We start from the raw sequence: 21,972 nt of genomic DNA, 5'->3' as shown, positions 1-21,972 counted from the left end.
CAGAAGAAGAATTATTCCTTTTATTTACTTGATAAGTAAAGATGTAGGAACAGCTGAATCCTATTCCCATTGTATTAATATTGCATGCTGCAGCCCAATAATTATGGACTTCAACGACTGTGGTGCAAAGCTAAGTTCGTAATGTCTTTGGATGCGCTTTTGTTCTGGTTGATATGAATTCCTCTGGTAAAAAGGCCTGTCACACACTTAACTTTAATCTTGATTAAACTCGATCTGTTTATTATTTCTTCCATGGACTTTCAGCGAGGCTAAAAGAGCCAAGCTCTGTGGTTTCCCTCTAATCCATGTCAAATGTCACTAAAATAGCTATCACAGAAAAAAGGCTAAGACCACAACCTTATGATGTGGACAGCATCTAACCTCAAAGTAGAATTGCAGATTTATCCATCATTACAGCACCTTGGTTTTTTTTTTTGTTTTAATTCAGGGCCTCCCATGACTCACGGGAGGAGTCGATCAGCTCTCAACCAACCAAGACAAGGCACTAAAGTCAGTGGATTTTATGCACTGGACGGTCTCTTCCATGGAAAAAAAGAACATGAGGGTAAAATTAATGCGAATTAGGTTTTAAGATGTAGAGGGCAAAATCCGAGCTTGAATCAAAGTTGTACTTTTGCATGGAACTAAAGCACTGATGCCAAACGAGCAACAGATGCTCCTCTGATGTTTGGGGGCAATTTATCCACAGTGCAATGCTTAATCTGCCTGCTGTTGTTTTATTTTAAAAACCGTAAACAGATGAATCAGGTTGACATTTTTACATCCAGCTTCAGCGCAGGTTTTCATCTTTCGTCAATTATCTGAGCTAGAAGAGACAATTCTGGCAAGCGAACATTTTGTCCGATTAGCATGCTGTCAGCAGGATATTTGACAATCCATTGTCTTGTCGACACAAGACACCGAGACAATTTATGACATTTTTGAAAATGTATTTGTACAAGATGAAAAGAACAAAGGATATTTGCAATATAAAATGCATCTTGATAATACAGAGAATTTATCACTTGTTTTTGCCTGATAAAACACGGTGACAGACTAAACAGATAGTGGGTCCGAGTCATAACTTGAGTTGATATTATGAAACAGGCCCACGTGTTATCTAAGAAAATACATTAAAAAAATAAACAAAGTCCATTGTTTTCTATACAGCTCTGCTATACATCTTAGGACACTGACATTTATCAAATGCCGTTGATGACTCCACATTTTTCTCTTCTTCTTACTTCATTTCATACAATCTGCAAACATTATTTTGTCTACGGCGTTCCATCGAACTCTGTTTTATTTCCTCTTTTGATCCTTTGCGCTCCAAATCACAACTATCTTATGCACAACCAACGTAGCCAAGCACGGTGCCACATTAACGGTGTGTGTTGTCTGTCTCCCAGTTTGTAGACTATTCTGACTAAGCAAAAAAAGACAAAAAGAAAAAAAAGAAAAAGTCAAAAAAAAAAAGGGTTTCATCCGATTTTGTGTTTCTGTGTGTGTGTCCATCTGAATGTATGTGTGGCATGGCGTGTGTGTGTGTGCATGTGTGTGTGTGTGTGTGTGTGTGTGTGTGTGTGTGTGTGTGTAACTTGGCCTCCTCTGCTCTGCTGCCACAGTCATAACGGGCAGCTGCCAGGGCTGGAACTCACTCCACCTGGTGATCCAGCAGTGCACAGTGTGGGAGCGGGGGAAACGTAACCAGGTTGCTCGGGGGAAAAAGGTTCGTTCGGGGGGAAGAAATGTTGAACTGTGGCAGGGAGTTCTGATCAAACTACCCCCCTCCCCCCGAAAAAAAAAAAAGTTTTCAACTATTATATACTGTCACTGTATTTAGCAAATAGGATTTCATCTTATATCATACACTGTTATTTTGCTTCACCAGGGGTGAATCATTAAAAAAAAAAAATTGATCTTTATTGATGATAGCAACAAAAGACAATAAACCTACAAAACAAAAACAGTGAATGAAAGCAAGATGATTAGTTGCATGCATTCACCCCGCTTAAGCAAACAGTTTCCCAACAAAAAAAAAAGAAGAAGGCTTTGTTGTTCTCCTTTCATCAGTCTAAATGCAAAGCGACAAGGGTTTAACACGTTTGGGAGCTTCAAGTGATGGAGGATGGAGCGAGGCAGGGCTACGGCTGCAGCACTGTTGGAGATAAAAGCAGAGCTCCTCCCGGGAGCTGACTTTAGATGTAAGCTATGCCTCTTGCGAGGAGAGGTCAGGGCCATTGTCCCTTTCCTCGACTTAGATGGAAACCCCCCCCCCTCCCCTCCGGAGGCTTCTTGACTTCCAACATCTGGAGGAAAGCGCCGTCTGCGCGCTAGTCAGGCCTCCCTTGGGACGCCTGACGGTTCCCGCGGAAGTCGTTTTTTGGTAGGCGTGTGTCACGGCGAGCCTCACCGTGGCACCTGTGAGCCGGGAAAGCAAAAAAGCGCTGATATCAAACCGAATCGAACAGTAACACGCGGCTTAAAGTGCCCCAAGATGCACTTGGAAGTCCCCCTGGCAGCAGAGGTAGACCTGCTAGAACAGCTAGATTAGTTGGACAGGGTGTAGTATATCAGCTTTGAGTGTAAACCCTTACGAACCTTTTTTCCAATGTGCCTGCAATGTGCTTCATTCAAGATCCCCTCCCTGTTCTAAACGCTGCACCTCGTTAATGTGCGTTGAGGATTTACACTGTAACTTGTCCCCATCATCCACTGAAAGTTGCCCCCAACAACATTACGCTGTGATCTCGAAATTCCCCTTCAGTCCCCCCTGTTACGTCCAAACTGGCCCGTGTGTTGCTCTGTTCCTTTATTGGGGGGGGCACACCCAACCCCAAACTCGATTTCGAGACTTTTTTCCAACTTTTGAGACACCGCCGGAGCCTCCGCGATAAGCCACGCTCGCGGATTTTACACTTCCCTCTGGTAGAGGATGGTGGCACCAAAGTTCAGCGGGAACCTGGCCCCGTCTCTCTGCAGTCGGCGTGGCTCCTTGTGGTGGCAGCCGCAGCGGCAGCAGCAGCAGCAGCAGCACCGCCACAGAGGGGAGAGGCAGGAGGTTGCGCTCCGTCACGTGTTGAATAAATTAGATTCGGAGGGGGGGGGGGACGTCCATCGCCCGGCCCCACACTGCTGGGTCCCAGTCAGCGCGCTGCGGCAGTGTGTCTCCGACCAGACGGACGAGCAGTGGATGCCGATCACGTCCGCTGGAGGAGGACGACGGGAAAGTTTTACAATTCACAGTTTTGGTTTTGGTTTTTTTTTTTTTCAACTTTCGGCGGCAGGGGGATTGGGGAGAAGTCCGTAGGAATCTAGCAAAGGAACCAACTGCGTGCAGCGGGTGGCATCTCCACAGCCGCTGGCAAAGGATAGCGGGTTTTTCTGAAGTCCCTGAGATGGATGTAACTTTCACTTCGGGCTCTGGCATCACCGGGGAGCACTGAGGCGAGCTTGGATGTTTTGAAACCCGGCTCGTCTTCTCCGATCTACAGCAGGGGGACGGATGAATGTGAGTATCCGCCACGGCGCGACTCAGATCTCTGACGGGACGGAGTTGCCCATCACCGCACTTCATCCACAGCCGCCCGTTTCCCCCCTTTCGCCCCTTTAGCGTTTAACACACTTCCCAACTTCCCCGCCGATCCTGCGCCCGCAGCAGATATTTTCTAGTGGGAGGACTCGTGTAAAACTCACTGACTTAGGACGTTTGCTACTTTTTTTTTTTTTTTTGTTGCAGACCGGTTTCCATTTCTTTCATGCCCAGACTTTCTATGCACGTATCTATGCAACGGACGCACCGTTCCGTGGCTTTCGGGGATGCAGCCCCGCACGTTTAGGATTTGAAATCCTGTTACGAAGTTGATCCAAAGAAACTGCCTCGACAAAAAAAAAAAGCCTTAAAGCAGGCGATTTCTATAGTAGTCAAAGGGCATGTGGTAATGTTAGTTTACAGGTGTCACCCTTACATTGCAAAAAAAAAAAAACTGTTTCACAAGGATATCACCAAGTAATAGGATGACATGTTTTCTACTTGTGCACTGAATGTAACTCTGCAGTGTGTGTGTGTGTGTGTGTGTGTGTGTGTGTGTTTTTCGTAATACTGCACAGAACAAGCTCAGCCTGCGCGCAGACTTTGAAGAGCGGCCAAATATTTGAGCTGCGTGTCATGTCGCGCTTTTTCTTTTCTTTTCTTTTCTTTTTTTTTTTAAGCCCCTCCGAGACATTCCTCTCAAATTGGTCAGCCTATGGAGTTATTGTGTTGTCCTCCGATTGCTGCCCTTCGCCGCCGCCTCCAACCGGCCTCTCTGTCTCCCCCATACTCCACTGGAACGCATACCGACCGACTGCCCATCGTCGGCGCACTGGCGTTGCACTGGCCGTGAATAGGTGTTCCTTTCCCCTCAATTAATAAATGAGTGAAGTCACCCCCGGGCTCCGTCGCCGCGCACTTTACTTGTGAATGGGATGGTTGCCATGGTGCAGCCGCTTAGTTATGCTGCCTTTTTATTTTCTTCTTTTTTTTTGACTTTAGACACAACATGGGGTGCAGGCTCCTCCTTTCTTTTTTTTTTCTTCTTTTTTTTTCTCGCCACCCATTGTCAGTCCGGGGAGAACGGCGGAGCCCCGCTCTTAGTTTAGCTAAGTGTGCCACTTCTGCAGTTTTCAAGTCTCAATGTGCTCAGATACATTGTTGGGCGAACTGGCCAGACCATGACAGTGTCCGTTACCACAGAGGCTCTTTTTCAAAAGATGTAGTCGTCGGTGTTTTTCCTCCATCCATCCACAAATCCATCTGCCCATCCACGCGTCCATTTCTGTACCTGCTTAGTTTCTCGGCAATTTTTTTAAAACCTTGGGTGGTAAGTGCTGTCCGTCTCTCTGCTGAGTCTAGAGCCTTATTCTAATGCGTGCCACTTCTCAGACCCTGGGCTGAGTTAAAGTGTCTAAGTCATAGAAAACAAACAAAACAAAACCAAAAAAAAAGGCAGCAACGATGGACAAAAACCAAAATCTAGGCCTCCACAGCTTTTATAAGAATCCAAGGATTAAGTCATAAACTCCTAGGCGCAGTGCATGAAGTAATCATTTCACCAGTCTTGTCTTTATAGCCTGCATGTGCTGTTGATGAAGCTAGTGTTCCAGACTTTTAAAAAAAAAAAGGAATGAAAAACACCAGATACGCTTCTCCCAGGTCGGCCACACGAACGCCACCCAGAAAGTTTCCCTGTTGCCGCACCGTTTGTCTGGAAATTGCTTGGCTGTAGGCACTGGGGTTTTGCCCATCTTCTCGCGGCGTTGCCATCGGTGAAATAAGTCGAGTGTGCATCAACCATGGCCTTCGAGGGTGTCGTGCCAGAAGACTGTCAAATTTTGGAATTCATTTTTTTTTTTTTTTTTCCCTTTCGTGACTGACTCTTGTCAGCTAAAATAAACCATTTACGTCAGGGCTGAACAAAGAACAAACTTATTCTGGACACGCTCAAATCGGTCCCTGTCCTCTTCAGAAACGTGTATGTGAAGGTGCACGTATGTGGTGAACTTTGACCACAGTAGTAGTAATGTTGTCCAAACACTTTCTTGCACCCCTGCTACTGTAACTCGATGCACACATGTTTTTAATGATGCAACCACTTGTACTGCAAACGCAATATCGGACGGTGTCATCTTCAAAGGCATAAGGTGTGTGTTTTTTTTTTTTTTATCTGGAACATCTTACACAAACAGCTGAACTAACCCCATGCTGTTCTTGCTGTGGGAAAGAGATGATCCTTCTTGTCACAGACCCTCAAAAAAAAAAAAAACCTTCAGCTCACCGTGAAAAAGTAGTCGGTGTGTTTTCCCAATACCGTGTTTGTTATGGCCAGGGAGAGCGTGTGCATCTGAGGCCCGCGATGGCTTTTCCTGGCCTCTCTACGCGCACCGGGGCCGACGTTTCAAAGACTAATGCAGAGCGCAGAGACGTGGCACTGGTGAGAGGCAATAGTCTGGCAAACATTCAGAGGTTTTTAGTTCGCTTTGTGCTAAGCCTGTCATCCTCATGTCCAGTCGATCTGCAGTTCTGTCTGTGGTTTCCATTATGGCTCCATTGAGTTTTAGGCAGCCTGGCATGTTCTGGAAACCACAGAAGTTTTCTCTGAGTTAACTGGAATCACGACATGGAATTAGAAGCTCATTTTACCTAGTCGGTCACTATAGTTGTCCCTCTTGACCTGTTGGTGGTGAAAATGGGTTTTTCTTTTATGTTAATTGAAGTAGTGCAGCTGAAGTACGGTATTTGCGGTCAGGTTTTTGATGACTCTGTATAGACTTTGACCAATATTTGTGCCGTATTTCTGTAGATCAGATACTCTGGTTAGATCAGGAGAGCATCACATTGAATTTGCAAGTGACTATCTCAAATTGTGTGTAAGATATTGGCATAAGGTAAGCATTTGACGGTTATTCAGCATGGGGGCATTTCCCAAGTTGTGCCCTCTCCGAAGAAATTATATGACTTGGCCAGTTTGGTGTGTGGCAGATCCACTGCATTACTTGTGATGTTTAACAGTTTCTTTTATTCTTCACTGTTAAAATCATATTTACATTTCATGAGGTTTGGCATTCCTCAATGTAATGTGGGTATTGGCTCATGGAGGGAGGCAGCAGTGTTTGTTCAGATGTATTGCCTATTGTAGGTCTTTCCAAACCAACGGCCTTCTTGCCTTGTTAGTAGTATAAAAAAGACAAATATTACTTCACAGAAGAATGAAAAGTGAAAAATAAATAAGCAAATGTATTTTCAGCAATCATGAAAAAAGGATATGACACATTTTGCCAAACATGATCTAGACCACAGTGGAGAGGGAGAAATGAGCCCCTGATGTTCCCAGCATTCGCTGCTGCCATGGATTTTTATGCTGATTTCAGACGTGCTAGCAAAGTGCTCAGAATGAGATCCGCTGTATTCAAACAGAGGTTTCATTCTGCATGTAAATCCTAGAAACCTTGCATTTGGTCGGTCGACTTGGTTTAGAGGATTCAAAAGAAAACTGGGTCAATGCCACAGTTACACCTAACAGTGCGGTGTATGTGATGTGTTATAGACGCGTGTGCTGGTTTTAGAAAAAGGTCACCTCAAGGAAGCTTTTATTAAGTGCAAATGAAATATTTTTGTGTCCATGCGGAAGGTACATGGGGTTAATCCTCCAGTAGTTACATCATTTTGACAAAACTCTTCACCATTGTATAACTACCAATGGGAGGGACTCAACATGATCCGGGACAACGATGCAAGGAAAACAGCTGAATCCAAGCCACGATGGGATCGACTTACTAAATGCGAAGGCTTTCAACCATCAGCAGCTATTCCAAACTGTTTTTTCCGAATTGCCTTCCCTGGAAGCCCTACGCACGAATAGGTTGTTGCCCTTTATATCCTCGCTGCTAACTGGCTTCTAACTTTCAGACATGAAACTCTCAGTTTTAGTTGCCTGTGTAGGTGACAGCGTTTATCATATATTTGGTGACTTCTTAGCTGTACGGTGCAGAAATTTCTCTGTAACTGCATACTGAACCTTTTTAAACCATATGTCCTTCTCGACCTGGTATTGTGCAATTAGCCTACCCGTGCGTGTCTGCTGTATCCATTTGGCTGCGCAGCTCTGGCAGAGGTCCTCCGCCGTAGCTCAACCAGAGAATGCATTATTTCAGTTGTGGCATTTGGACTAAGATTCTGGCCTTGAAAGTTATTCTTTGTGCCTTGGAGTAAGCTTTGTAAAAGTGCATCCCCAGTGTTGCAGTAAAGTAAATCAATACTGAGACTTTAAAGTTCAAGTGCTGTCAAGATGTTACGGCTGTCATGGATTTGCTTATATTTTAGCAAAAAGCAGCGCTCACAACGCAACCAAGCATATGGTATGTAAGGCTGAATTTGTAGCGCTCGCCTTTATGGTCCTGTTGTTTGCATATTACAGTCTCTGTGAAAGTAATATGAGTTAGGAATGAATGCAGCAAATTGGTCCTTGGCTTTCATTTTTATTCCTTACTGTTAAATAATGAACTAGAATTGAACTAGTAACACAGAAAATATGTTAACAGCGCTGATTTTCATGTCAAAATTCAAAACAAGTCATGCTCCAAGGTTTCTCACTACTCACACTCAGTTGAATTCAAACCAATTTATGAAGTTAAAGTTAGTATCTTCTGTGTTGTGGGCTCCGATTCAAGGCAGACTGAAATTAGCCCTGGAATCTTATGTGCTTATGGCCAACTTCCAGCAAACCTCAATTACAATGCTGCAGAGCCAGAAAAAGGGAGAGAGGTAGACTGCATGGAGCCTTTCAACTCCGCTGTACAACTCTGTCACTCAAACACACTGTCACCACCGTGGCTGAGACGGATGGCCGCACTGCGTTCAGGGGCACATGGGAGGCATTTCGTGCACACACACACACACACACACACACACACACATGCAGACACATTCTCAAAATTTAATACAGTATAATGTGCTTCTGTATATATTTCCTCAAAATTAAAGCTAAATTTACTTTGCAAACAAGTCATTAATTTAGGCCGAACCACAGACATTTGGAAGCCGGTCTCTTTATTGAATGAAAATGACACAATTTTATGTGTGCCAGACACTTAGTGGTTTTGGATTATTCTGCAGATGGTGACAGTCTTGCTGAACAAGTTCCACATTGCTACACAGTGTCCCTCAGTCTCAATTACCAGATCCTCTGCAGTGGTGCGGGTCCACTGCCAGAGTACCTATTGTTTACGCAAGGAATTCTATCACCCTTGCTAATTTAAATATCAATATTTTGATTTTTTACCTCTTCATTTAACACTCAGACTCTTAATTCTCAAAAGTATTGGAAGATAGATGTGTTTTCTTGGGGAGAGTTAAATATTTGAAATGGTTCTTTGAGAAGTGTTTCAAAACTGCGCACTCCATGAGAGTTAAATGTGGTAGCAGACATAAATATTAAATCCAGGACCTCACCTCCTAGACTTACATGAGAGGGTGCTGCTATGGTGAACACACCGGATAGCCTGGCAAAAGTGATTCCTGCAAATTTTTAATTGGAGGTGAATAGTGACAGCCAAAGACTCTCTGTCTGAGGTAGTACGTCGCGGCCTGTGGTTTTAATGTTTCTTTAGCAAAGGAAAGCTTTCTGGTATGTAGGAGGAACAAGGTGTTGACTTATTAGGTGAACTAAGAAGTGCAGAAAAATGTTATATGCAGGGCCTATTGTATGTGCTGTGGTTGGGAACAGAGCCCATAAAACATATGGGAAAGTGTTTAAGGCATATACTTCTTTTTCTTAAACTAACTTACTCTGTATTTTGACACAGAAATAATACACCGTCTCTCAGTTTCTGCTGTTGTCAGGTTTTGACATTGCTCAGCTTTTCCTCTTTGTGTGTCTCCAGGTTTAAAAAGAAGGAGCCAAAATGAAGACAGCTGCCAAGGGTTTTGGGAAGTCTATAATGGACCCTTCGCACCGTGAGGGTTGGTGGAATACAAGGATAGTGCTGATGGTGTATTTGGTCTTGGAGCTCGTAACAGTCCATTCACCCGTGGTCCTGGGGACCCTTGAGTTACAGCTAGATGAGGAACAACCAGCCGGCACAATTGTAGGCGACATCAGTGTCGGACTCCCTCCTGGCATCACAGCATCCCTATACTTCATCTCAGACCACGAAGGAACAGGCGTGGGCAGTGATTTGGACATAGATGACAGCACGGGCATTATTAAAACCGCCAAAGTTCTTGACAGGGAGCTGAGGGATAGATACAACTTCACCGCAGTCACCATGACAGGTGTGACCGTGGAGGTGACCATCAAGGTGAATGACATAAATGACCACTCCCCGACGTTCTCAAGAAAACGGGCAATGTTTAAAATCCCTGAGCAGACAGCCATCGGGACCAGGTTTTCTCTTGAGCCGGCTGTCGATGCTGATAAAGGCCAGTTAACGACACAGGGTTACCTTATCAAAGATGGAAATGTTGGCCAGGCCTTCACCTTGGAGACCAGAAGGGGAAGCAATGAAGTTCTCTATCTGGACTTGGTGGTCAATGCCATTCTAGACAGAGAGAAAAGATCCACCTACACTTTATCTTTGGAGGCCTTTGATGGTGGTTCCCCTAAAAGGACTGATGAGATGACATTAGATATCACCGTACAAGACATTAATGACAACGCTCCTGTTTTTAACCAGAGCCGCTACCACGCAATTATATCTGAGAACCTCCAACCAGGAAGCAACATCCTGCAGGTGTTTGCCACAGATGCTGATGAAGGGGACAACGGGATGGTGCTTTATGAAATCAACAGGAGACAAAGCGACCCAGACCGCTACTTTGTCATCGACTCTCGAACCGGCATCATCACGCTCAACAAGCCGCTCGACTTTGAGATGAGGAGAGTCCATGAGCTGGTGGTCCAGGCACAAGACAACGCAACCCAGCCAGAGGTGACCAATGCCTTCGTCACCATCCACGTCAGAGACTACAATGACAACCAGCCCACCATGACCATCATCTTTCTCAGTGAGGATGGGTCACCCAGAATCTCAGAAGGTGCACAGCCAGGCCAATATGTAGCCAGGATCTCAGTCACTGACCCAGACTACGGGGAGTATGCCAACGTCAATGTGTCGCTGGAGGGAGGAGATGGAAAGTTTGCCCTGACAACTAAGGATAGTATCATCTATCTGATTTGTGTCGACCAGATTCTGGACCGGGAGGAGAGAGACACCTATGAGCTGAGGGTGATGGCAACAGACTCAGGCACGCCTCCTCTTAGGGCAGAGTCGTCCTTCGTCATCCAGGTGACTGACATCAATGACAACCCTCCTCTGTTTGACCAGCCAGTGTACAGACAGGTCATCCCCGAAGTGGTGTTTCCAGGGAGCTTTGTGTTACAGGTGACAGCTAGAGACAAAGACCAGGGGCCCAATGGGGACATTAACTACAGCATCCTGCAAGGCCAAGGTGCTTACTCCAACTGGTTCAGTATAGACTCTGTTACAGGGATTATCACCACTCTCTCCCAGCTGGATTATGAAAAGAACCCCAATCCCAGTATTACAGTGGTAGCCAGAGATGGAGGGAAACCACCCCTGTCCTCCACTGCTGTGGTAAACATCGTACTTCAGGATATAAATGACAATGAGCCTGCTTTTGAGAGAAATTTCTACAATGTTTCCATCAAGGAGAACACAGCTCCAGGGACCTGCATCCTCGAGGTAGGACACTTTCTTGCAGATTTATTTCATTTACAGTTTGTCAATCGATTGATTTCGTAAACACACTCCCACACTTTAACGCTGAGCTCACGCAAGACTAACCTCAGGGGCAATTGTGAAGAGCATAACAAATGGAATTTTATTTAATAAAAAGTAGAGGAATTTGTCAGACTCTGCTGATTGCTTTCATTCCCTATGAAGAGTTATTTTTTTAAATGGTAAAGTTATTTAAATTGGACTGCCTTAGTGAGGATTCACCTGTGGTTTTAGGCCAAGATGATCTCCTTTTTGGCTGTCCTACACTTCACCTCTAAAAAGGTTTCCAGGGTAACAGAGGCAGTGTAAACTCCTCTGTCAGCTAAGGCACAAAGGGGTTTTTCACATAGTCGCAGGCAGAGACAAATTCAGGGCTTTATCCAAAGAAATAGATGTCACTTCACTCTCAAAAGGCACCTTAATTAGGCTAGTTGACCGTGAGAAAAAATGGCTATAGACGACAAGATGAATTAAAGTTCAGACAAATTACAGCACCCCCAGTGACTGCGGGCCTTTTGTCATTAAAAAGTATTGTTTTCTCAAGTTGTCTTTGGCCATTTAATTAAAAAGACGGCACTTAGAAAAAAAAACAGCTCATCCGTTGCTTAAGTCATTCAAGTAATTTCTCAAGTCACAAAGCTTTTTTAGCCTTTTTACAAGCATAGAGGTCCATACAAATTCTGTTTCACAAGTGACTGCAGTAGTAGTGCATGGATCAAGGAGTTGGATACAGAGTGCAGTCCAAACAGGGGGCCCAGCAGACGGGATCTTGGCCCAGGGTTTGGCCTTGAGAGAGGGAGGGGTGAAGGGAGCCGTAGGCCCTACCGCGACTCCTGGCTTGAATGCAGAAATAGAAGCTACGAAGGTTTCTTGTGGGAGGTCCCCTAATTATAAATCATAGGGACCACAAGGATAAGGAGAGAGGGAAATGTACTGACATTGATTATGGAATTTGGAAAGTGAACCAAAGAATAATTAAAAAATGTATGTTTTGGAAAACTTTAAAGCTCTATGATCACTCTTTCCATTGTGGGTTGAAGTTCATGTTCTGTGAAAATATCTGAAAGCCCATAATTTGTTTTCTTTCAAACCAGAGATGGTCAGACTTTTGTCTTCCCTCCTGCATTGTCTCCAAAAATCATTACTACCTGCTTTCAAACAACTGTCAGAGTATGACAAGCTTGACAGTGGCCTCACAGGGTCCAAGTATGAAGTAGTCCTTCAAAGCTACTGCTCTCTGGCCTCTCTCGGGCCTGCCTGGATGCTGCAGACGTGTGTTTGGCGGGCCATGTGAGAACAGACTGCTCTTACTCGGGGTGCCAGCTCTACATCCAAACATCTCAGCAAGACATCTGATGACTGCCTTTTTTTCCTCTTTTAGATGAAATTCCCAATGTCCCTTTTTCCATATACAATGCTGTCCAAAAACCATTACAACATGGGTATTGTGATCATTAATTCAAATGTTTGAAGTGGCTTGATTTTTTTTTTTTTTTCCCTCTCCTCCGCAGGTCACCAGCACAGCAGTTCATGATTATTCTAATGTGGTCTGGCTCCGTCGTGCTGTGACTGTGATATTTTGTCACTTTCTGTTATACATCATTTGGTTTATGGGTTATAATTCAATGTGTGGGGGAAAAAAGATAACTAAAAATAAGGAGTTAAGCCTATTAACACCAATCAATCTTGTAATTCAATATTTAAGATCTACTGCAAAGAAAATAGGTCATTCTTGAGAGGGGAAATCAAATACGACATGAAAAAACACATTTTAAGAACCACGAGCTCCATTGTGGAATGTGTTTCATGAGCCATTACTAATTCTGTTCTCCATTATTAGTTTTCAATCTGTGTCCAACTTTACAACTTTTCTGGATTGTGTGGCAGTCAAATATATCTCTTCCACCGTTTTATATCTCCGTTTTACACTGTGGGTTGCGAGGATGCATTGACTCAGGAGGTACTGTTACATTGTATTCAGCTAGTGTATGTTTTATTTAAAAGTCCTCCTAGAGTAACAGGAAAGTGAACAAGATGACAGGAAAAAAAAATCATTATTTCAGGGTCATTTAATTTGGTCATTAAGCATAGGGGCTTTTGATTCCTGACTTGGAGGAGGAAGAGTAATATAAGATGTCATTAGGGATAATGATGCACATCAGCCAGCTGTGATATCGCAAACTTTACTAAAGCAAAACATGTCCGTCCTGGCTTTGAGAGTTATTTGCCATTTATTGTCATATGTGTTATATGGGTATTGATATATCAATATAACATATTGATTTATACATATATATATATATATATATATATATATATATATATATATCTATATATATATCGGTATATGTGATATTGTTGTGGTTTTTGGTTGGTTCGGAGTGTGTCTCCTCTAAGAATTGTCCCTCTGTCTGTTTTGGGGGGTCGTTCTGGCTCCAGTAGAAAGGCGAGAGGGGGTCTCCAGGCAGCTGAGGGGGAAATGAGCCCTGACAAGCGCTGGCATGAGTGGCGGAGGTGACATGAGCAGGGGGGCTTCCTTCTCTGTCCGTTGGTGTGTTCCTCTCCAAAATTCTTATCTGATTTCACTTCATTTCTCATTAGCTGGGTGTGAGGAAAGGGCAGACCTAGCCCCCCCAATGATCATGACAGAATGGACTGCTTGTCATTGCTGCAGACCCCTTAGCAATATGAGATGAACACTGATTGCTGCTGGTGCAGGAGCAAACATTTTGCCATTTTTCTGTCTTGAAGCTGTAACTCAAACTTTTGCATTTATCTGCTCCTTTGCCGCCCAAAGTGCTTCCTGTCTCGGTGATGTCTTGGCAACTTTTTGACTAAACACATCACTTCCATTGAAAAAACACAGGTGATATTTTGTAGGATTCTTGTGCTTTGGCTAGGATTTCTTGTGTGCAAAAATACTATGAGCCTGCTACTTTTAGCTTAGATAACTACAGACACAGAGTTTTTTTAAGCAGTGTAACATACAGCACAACTCAAACACATTCATTATTTCACTGAAATCTTTAAGGCAGCCTAGTTGAAAGAGGTGCCTCAGTGAAGTGGCACTCAGAATAACGTCTCCATTCCTGCCAACATAAAAGCAACCAGTCTATCGGGGGAAGAAAAATACACATAATCGCCCCCGAGAGAAGGTATGAAAGATTCAAAAAATGTGTTTCTGTCCCACTAGTGCCTCACAGTTTCCACTGACTTTTTGTACAATAGTGACCACCACCACTAACTGACAGGCAGGTGCTAATAACACTGGCCGCTGCAGTGGTGTGAGGTAATGATTTTCATAAAAGATTTGGTGTTCACTGTTGCTTTTGGTCCAGCTTTCTCAGGGGACTTTGGAAAGCCGGCATTGTTGACATATATCTTGTTTTTCACAATCGCTGCCTTTATTATATTGTGTTTGCAAGAATACCTAGTTTACATTCCCCGTAGAATAAACTCATTCCTTCATATTAAAAAAAGGAATAAGTTAAAAAGTTACCCTCAAAGTAAATTGATAAAGTTGACAACGTGGCATGTGGGATTTGAAGCAGGAGTTAGTTTGTCGTCTTCTGGTTTATTTAAAAAAGAAGCCCCATTTGAAAAATTTTAACATTTATGTTTTGTCGCACTCTGCTCCTCCAAAAGTGTTTTCTCTCAATGTTTTAGCTGCTACTCTTATTTTTCAACATTATTTCCCCAGCAGTTCTCAGTCTCATTTTGACTTCCACCCAAACTAAAGTTCTGCACAACAGCCATGTAAACTGCAATGACTTGGCGACCGAAAGGGACATCTGACCGATCAATCACTCTCTCCTCATCGCCACGTTTTCTCTCTTTAATGAACTTCGCTAGCTTCGCAAGCCCGGGCTTTTCAGAGTATCCAAAGGCTTCAACTTTTTGTAATTAAGTGAGACTAACTATGGAGATGAGTGAAATTGCCAGTTTCAGACTGGTATTTTGGTACAGATACCATGTAATTGATTCTTACCAGACATTTTTTTGGGGATGGTTTGTGTCAAACAAAATGTTCACTTGTCTGCTTTAATACCAGACTGGCCTTCCCGTGAGACTGGTTTAGCTTGAGGTGAGCTGACTCTGCTTTTGGTCTCCTCTGTTTCTTTTTCCTCCGACTAACTACCAAGCTTCACTGTGGCTCTGTGGTATAACAGTATTTTCAGGGAATGGTAAAATTGCAGGAAACTGGATGTGCTACTTAATGTGTTCGCAAATGTAATACTTCCTTGAGCACTTACTCCTGGGCCTAGCAGGGGCACTGAAGCGAACATAAACACTGATGTACATCTGGATAGAGTGTGGGTGTTCAGGTCAAAGTTGCTGTGCTTGAGACAGCTGAGCGCATTTTATTGTGCTCAGACTTCCATCAGCAAATCCACTGCCTCTCTCATTTCAACGGCACAGGAAGAGGGGAGAGTTTTGGTGAAACTTTTAAAGTTATATGGTTGAATACAGAAGCTAGGAGGGAATAGTGCTCATTAGGGAAAAACCAAAGCTGTAATTGAACACCAAACTTTTAAAACAAAGTAGAGGGAACACTCCATTTAAAAAAGTGTTACTGTTGTGTTCGTTCTAGGGCTGCGTTTTCATTGTTGATTAATGCCATGATAATTGTTTTTGGTTAACTGTATGTACATTTCAGGAAGTAGCAAAAGATGCCCATCACCATTTCCTAGAGCCCAAGATGACATCAATTAAAAGGATTAAAAGCAGAGAAAAGCAGCAGGTCCTCACATTTGAAAAGCTGGAACCTGTGAATGTTTGGTATTTTTGCTTCATAGATGACTTAAGGAATGTATCAAGCAAAATTTACAGTAGATCGGATGAGTGATTCATTGATTAATCATTTCCGCAGCAGCAGTAGTTTGTTTATGTCAGATGGTTGTTGTTGCTTTGGAATATTAATAGGTTTCTTTTATTCGTTGTCCAAATACACCACGAGACAGTAAATACAGAAAATGTCCTTTAACCATCACCTGCTCAAACTTACATAATATATAAAATTGTTGCTGTGTCATACAGGTGCAACCACCAGCCAGTGATGTTTCTCAAAACATGCAGCGAGAACTCTTTGGTTGCTGCCTGTTAGGTGAGGGCTGAGCGGTAAAGCAAGCGGCGTTTACAGGACTTCAGAGTGAGTGTAAAATGTCAGTTTTTGAGCAAAAGCAAAAGTTTTGAGAGATAAAAGCCTGCTGGCGGGGTTTCCTGCCCGCATCTGGCAAAGAAGGAAGATGGGCTTATATAGCCCTCTCGTGGGACAAGAACTTAAATTAGTACAGTCTGCCTGCCGGATTGTCTGCTGCAGGTGTGGCAGACCTCTCGTCACTGCTTCCAAGTTTCTATGAAAGAGTGTGAAAGTAGTGAAAGGAGAGCTAGGGAGAAAGAAAGCAGTTGAGTCTCTGGAGGGACAGTCAGCCTCCAGCTGCTGTGACAAAGCTCCGACTCAGCAGCTGCATCCAGCTGTTTATCCCTCCTCTAACGTCTCTCCTCTTTGGGGTGGGTTCGCCCTCACTCTTCCTGTCTCTTTATCTCTGTTTGTCTCTCTTTACTCTTTCTCCTTGTCCAACCAGACTTCTTATCTCTTCCCGGTTCCCTTTCCCACACTGCTGTGTCCCCTATGTGATCCGATTACACCTCTTCACTTCCCTGTTTCCCTCCGGACTGGCGAGATGCGGATCGGAGCAGGTGAGAGCAGCACATCTGCCTGCCTGGGGACGCGCAGGCCTCCCTCAAGTGATGTGAACACACTTCCTCGTGAGTCCAAGTCAGACCAGGCCCTAAACTTATTCAATTTGATGATGCAAGAAAAACATGGGTTTAAATTACCAACAGAGGGAAGTCAGACTGCAGGTGTGTGTGCCTTCACAGTCACGTTGTCACAACGCTGTATTCAGGCTCAAGAGGAACACATTTGCTTGACCTCCATAGATGTAGACAAATACTCACTTTGCCTCCCTGGTCCTTCGAGACGACTGGATGGGAGAGGGGGGAATAGACCGAGAGGCTCGCTGTGACGAGGGCTGCCAGGCCTTCTGTTCTCACAGCCCGTGGTCCCCCCGCACATGTGCAAGGCAGTTGGCGCTGCTCAACAAGATGGGCATCAGGAAGCCTCATCTGCTCGAGATATTCATTCTGTTCCAAAGCAAATCTGTGCTAAATCATCCATCCAGTCCCCTGCTGTCCATCAGAAGCCACCAGACTGGAAAGCAGACGATGACTGACAGCTTGCCAGGTAACAAAAATCAGTGAGCGGGAAAGTGGATCCCAAACAAACCGCAACAAATCATTTTTGGTGCAATGATGAAGTAAAGGTATTGTAGACTGGTACTGCTAGATACTCAGTCGCCACCATGTTGTATTTTATTTACTCATGACAAAAGTGCCTCTTCCTAGAAAAGCATGTGCTATATATACACAGCCCTAGAATATCTTAACCACTGAGAAAATTGTCTCCATATCCAGAACTTCACTGTTACAAGGAATGCGTGGCTTTCGTCTGCCAGCAACCTCAGCCCCCCCTTTTGCTCCAGCGTTGCTGCTGCACTGACTGCCAGTTGAAATAATGATCGAGAAGAATGTTACTGAGCCCAACAGGCGCATGGAAAGAGCGGCGCATTCAGTTACCGGCCGTGTGGTCAGATCGTCCCGTTTCTGCTCTCAGTTATATCGGGGTTGGTCAACAACGTGGTCTGAATAGGGCTGTGAAGGTAGCCGAGCATAGGGATGAGTCATAACTCAGATCCCCGTGTGAGAAATCATTGATAGCGGGTAGTGTTTCAGGAAAAGGGGTGGTAAAACAGAAATGCAAAATACAAACAAGGCCAGAGGTAAAGACTCCGAAGCCAAGGCTATCTCTCTGTGTGGTCAGGAAGATGTGGGACCTACACTGAGGCCGTTAGAGCAGGATGTTTTGCAGATGCTTGTTAACAGCAACGATGCTATGAAAGCTCCCGGCTCCTGTGTGGACCACATTAGCCCCCAGGGCTGGGCATTGAACCTCAGTACGTTTTTGGTGCTGGCTGAAATGTGACCGTCTTTGTATGAAAGATGCTCTCTGAGATTCGTATTCCTCCTCATGCTTGCTGAGACAGTTTTTTGGATTTAAGTCATTATTTTGGCAGTTTTGCATTGTATTTTTTTTTAAAGCCAAAGTCCTTGTGTATCTGCTTGTTGTAAGACGGTAATCATTTTTTTCATGTAGGAAGTTGTTTTTCTTACACAATGAAAAACATAGTTGTACTCCCTGAAGAAATCGAAAAAAGTGTTATTTTGTTATTGATGTTTAGATATTATACTTATTCAAATGATATGAAGCAAATAGTAGGTTGTATAGGTTGATTAATGAGGTAGCTGATTAACAGAAAATGCATTAACAGCAATTTTAATAATTGATTAATGGTAGTCATTTATCAAGCAAAAATGCCAAACATTTTCTGGAACTCATACCTGGCTCAATTCTAGTGAGGAAGTAGTTTTTTTTCAAGCTTTTTAAGACAGAAAAAAAAAGATAGCAAAAGGGAGAGAACAACAAACCAAATGGAGAAGAAGTTTGAGGGGAGAGACACTTCACTTTTACATTGCGGTTAGCCAGCGTTGTCTGTCTTGGCTTCAGACAGAGAGGCACCCAGCCCTGCTCCAACCAGACTCCCAGTCTGCGTGTACTGATGCTCCAAGGTGGTCCACCCTCACACTGTTGGTTGACATATCTTGAAGCCTTCGCCACATCTACCAGAAATGACCCTTGTGTTATAAGGGAAGACATCTGTTATGCCTTATCTATTCTAAGGTAATGCATCCAGCCTGAAGATTAGTTGTAATAAGGAGACAACTGCTTAGCTTAGCACTGACGTTCTCTGAGTGCTAGGAGGTGATTTCAAGATTTAGCGGGGGAACTAATTACCACAGGGTTATGTACCTCATCAATAAGGCTAATTTGCTCTGGTGCTGCAGAGTTTATGTTGAGAGGGGTGGGCTGCTTCTTTTAACCGGCGTGTTGAAAGGCCAAATCTTTGTTTAGATTGTTGTGTATAGCCTGGTGCTGTGAGGAGCCTGGAGGCAGCATGGGGAGCAGTGGGACTCTCTGCTGTAATTAGGCAGAGATGGTATGCAGGAGTGCAGGACTCAAGATGTGTGATGTGGTATCGGAGCAGGCGAACAAAAAAGCCAGGGACCGGGGCGTGCGTATGTGCGTGTCGTGGTGCAGACGGGGTTTTAGGGTGGAAGAAATTCTCTAATCAGTGCCCTGGTTTCCTCCCAGATTGCCTCACAAATGCATCTTGTGGGATCCAAAGTATCAACATAGGATTCTCAGGAGCAGGGAAATTTATGGAGCAGAAATTATTTTGGATGCCCATTGACAAACTAAAACGATGCACGTCAGTGCTTTGCGCCACCTTTCCATTAGAGCGTAGGTTTAAGGCTGGACATGCAGCCAATCTGATCCAACCGGGGCAGAACCATATTGAGTTACAGCACCTTGGAATGTGAACTAAAAAGTACTGACCTAACGTTTCTGTGCTTTTACTTTGAATGGCCGATGCACACTGTACAGAGGCTCTCTTTCAGGCCTTCAGGCGCGGCTGATCACCCTCAGAGGATGTATGAAAAAATACTTCATGGTTAAGTGCCCAGAAAAAGTGCGTATTCATCTCACCCCTCAAATCGATGCAGACAAGGACCTGGGCAGAGCGGTAGTCGGGATAATGGAGAAACAAGTTGTTGATGCTTTCAACACGTCAATGAATCATTGCTAGAGCTGAAAGCAACCAGACATCTGGTTTCAGAAGCCACCTCCAGTCAAACCTGGCTGTGTCTTTATAGAGGATCGCTGGAAATGATGCATAATATATTTCATCAGATCCCCGATGCAACTACAAAAGCCTCAAATCCCAGTTGCATTTCTGTCATGTGCTACAGAATACTGTATCATCTCGTCTTTGAACATCCGTTGCGCTGGATCCATCTGCCCATCTTTACAACCAAGTGACCTTTTTAATCTCCTGTTCTCTTAAAGCTTAAGGGAACGCTCTCAAAGGTTCATGTTTTGTGTCATAGTTGTGAGGTGGCTTGAGTACAACCTTGCTCACATGCGGTGGGCGGAGGTACTCACATGTAATCTCACTGAACACGACTCTTGGGGTGTGCAGATGTGAATGATCTTGGTTCGCAGACCTGTGCAGAGTTTTGGTTTGGTGCCTGGAGAGAACTAAAGAGTCACCTGCTGCCAATTTTTTACTATCAACAACTCATTGCTCACAGGCCCTGATTAGCCCAGACAGCGGATATGGTGATGAATGTAGCATTTTACCCTTTGTATGTGAAGTCACGGTATGCTGGAATAACACTAGTCCATTCGAAGACCTGCCTTGGACTGGATAGTTTGTCTTTTTAATTCAGGAGAAGTTAAAACATGCGGTGGGGTACAAAGGTCTGAGACCACTTTCCCAAAATGGGGAATGGGTTTGATTGTTTTGTTTCCCTCTTGTGTTCCATTCGTAGCTTTCTAATACAACCACAATCTCCCAATGCTGGTCTCAGAGCAGGATTTGCTCAAGTTTACTTTTAGCTTTTGAGGAAGGGGGAGTTACATCTGCAACTCCAGTTACATTTTCCCAGTGCATCAGGAGCACAAACAGTCACACTTTCAATCACAAACCTGCTGGTCCAATGTCTTGACAATCGTAGTCGCCTGACTATTTTGGCTGGCGATTGGAGTACAAGAAGCAGGCAATTTCATCATCACTAGTAAAACAAAAGCTTTGATTACAAAAAAAAAATACTGTTTCAAATCCAGGAGAAGCGGCTGAGTGATTTTTAAAGTTGAGTTTTGACAATATCTGAGGAGTCTCCAGGGCTCTATCCAACAGATGTGTGGTCTCTGAAGCAAACAGAATGTTAGATAAGACAGTTCAGATGTAGAGTCTCTTATTTATTGTGCTGCAGGATAGATAAGAATCTCAGGCAGAAATGTTCATATCAAGAAAACGATTTAATTTGAAAGCAGCTGAAGCATGTGTAGGATTTTGAAATTGTACGCTGTGATTCTAGCGCAACCCCTGAGATGTAACCCTCAGTGCTGTGAGCATCCTGTGATGTTCATGGTGTCATGTTCATATTCTCTCTGTTGCATTAGAAATGTCACTCATCAGCGTGTCCGAAAGAAAATAAAATACGACTTAAAACATCTTAACTCACACAAAGCATTTCATTTATTAATTTGAGTGCTTACGCTTCAGTTCGAGAAGTTTAATGCAATGACATGGTGCTTTGGCAGTCACCTTTTTAGAGAACAATCATGTTCTGTGTGAGTAAATCATGACCGTGCAGGGAAAGATGAGAGAATAATCAGGCTTCTTTTCTGGCTTTAAATCTCAGCCAGTTTCAATCACATCCTTCCCCTGTCACCATTCCTGTCATCGCTGCTACTGCGCCATGTTTGATTCATGGGCCTAACTTTGCATATATTCTTTTCTTACCTCAAGCATACAAATTCTGCAATCTAATGGGCCCACTTGTATCTTTGCAGTTTTTATTCTCATATTTCCATGGAGTCATCTTTGAAAGATTTCACTCCTCAGTATGAATTGAACTGTGCGGAAGTCTTCTGCTCATGTAACCTTCCTACCTTAACAAGAGCAAAAAAAAAAAAAAAACACATTTCAGATAGCGGAGTCAGTTGAA

General features: G+C 43.8%; 1 protein-coding gene across 1 annotated transcript in view; it reads left to right on the top strand.

The window, feature by feature from the left end:
* The first annotated feature begins 3,325 nt into the window (after positions 1 to 3,325).
* The window catches only part of dchs1a (dachsous cadherin-related 1a), an 81,471-nt gene continuing 62,824 nt past the window's right edge, over positions 3,326 to 21,972 (top strand). Inside the window, exons 1-2 of the mRNA XM_040131723.1 lie at positions 3,326 to 3,511; positions 9,421 to 11,241. Coding sequence (XP_039987657.1) covers positions 9,442 to 11,241 — 1,800 coding nt within the window. The 5' untranslated portion in view covers positions 3,326 to 3,511; positions 9,421 to 9,441. The remainder of the gene's footprint in view (positions 3,512 to 9,420; positions 11,242 to 21,972) is intronic.

This window comes from Xiphias gladius, chromosome 7 (genome assembly GCF_016859285.1).
Source record: "Xiphias gladius isolate SHS-SW01 ecotype Sanya breed wild chromosome 7, ASM1685928v1, whole genome shotgun sequence".
Taxonomy (NCBI): domain Eukaryota; kingdom Metazoa; phylum Chordata; class Actinopteri; order Istiophoriformes; family Xiphiidae; genus Xiphias; species Xiphias gladius.
The sequence above is the reverse complement of the archived record's forward strand: the minus strand, read 5'-3'. Positions and strand labels throughout refer to the sequence as shown.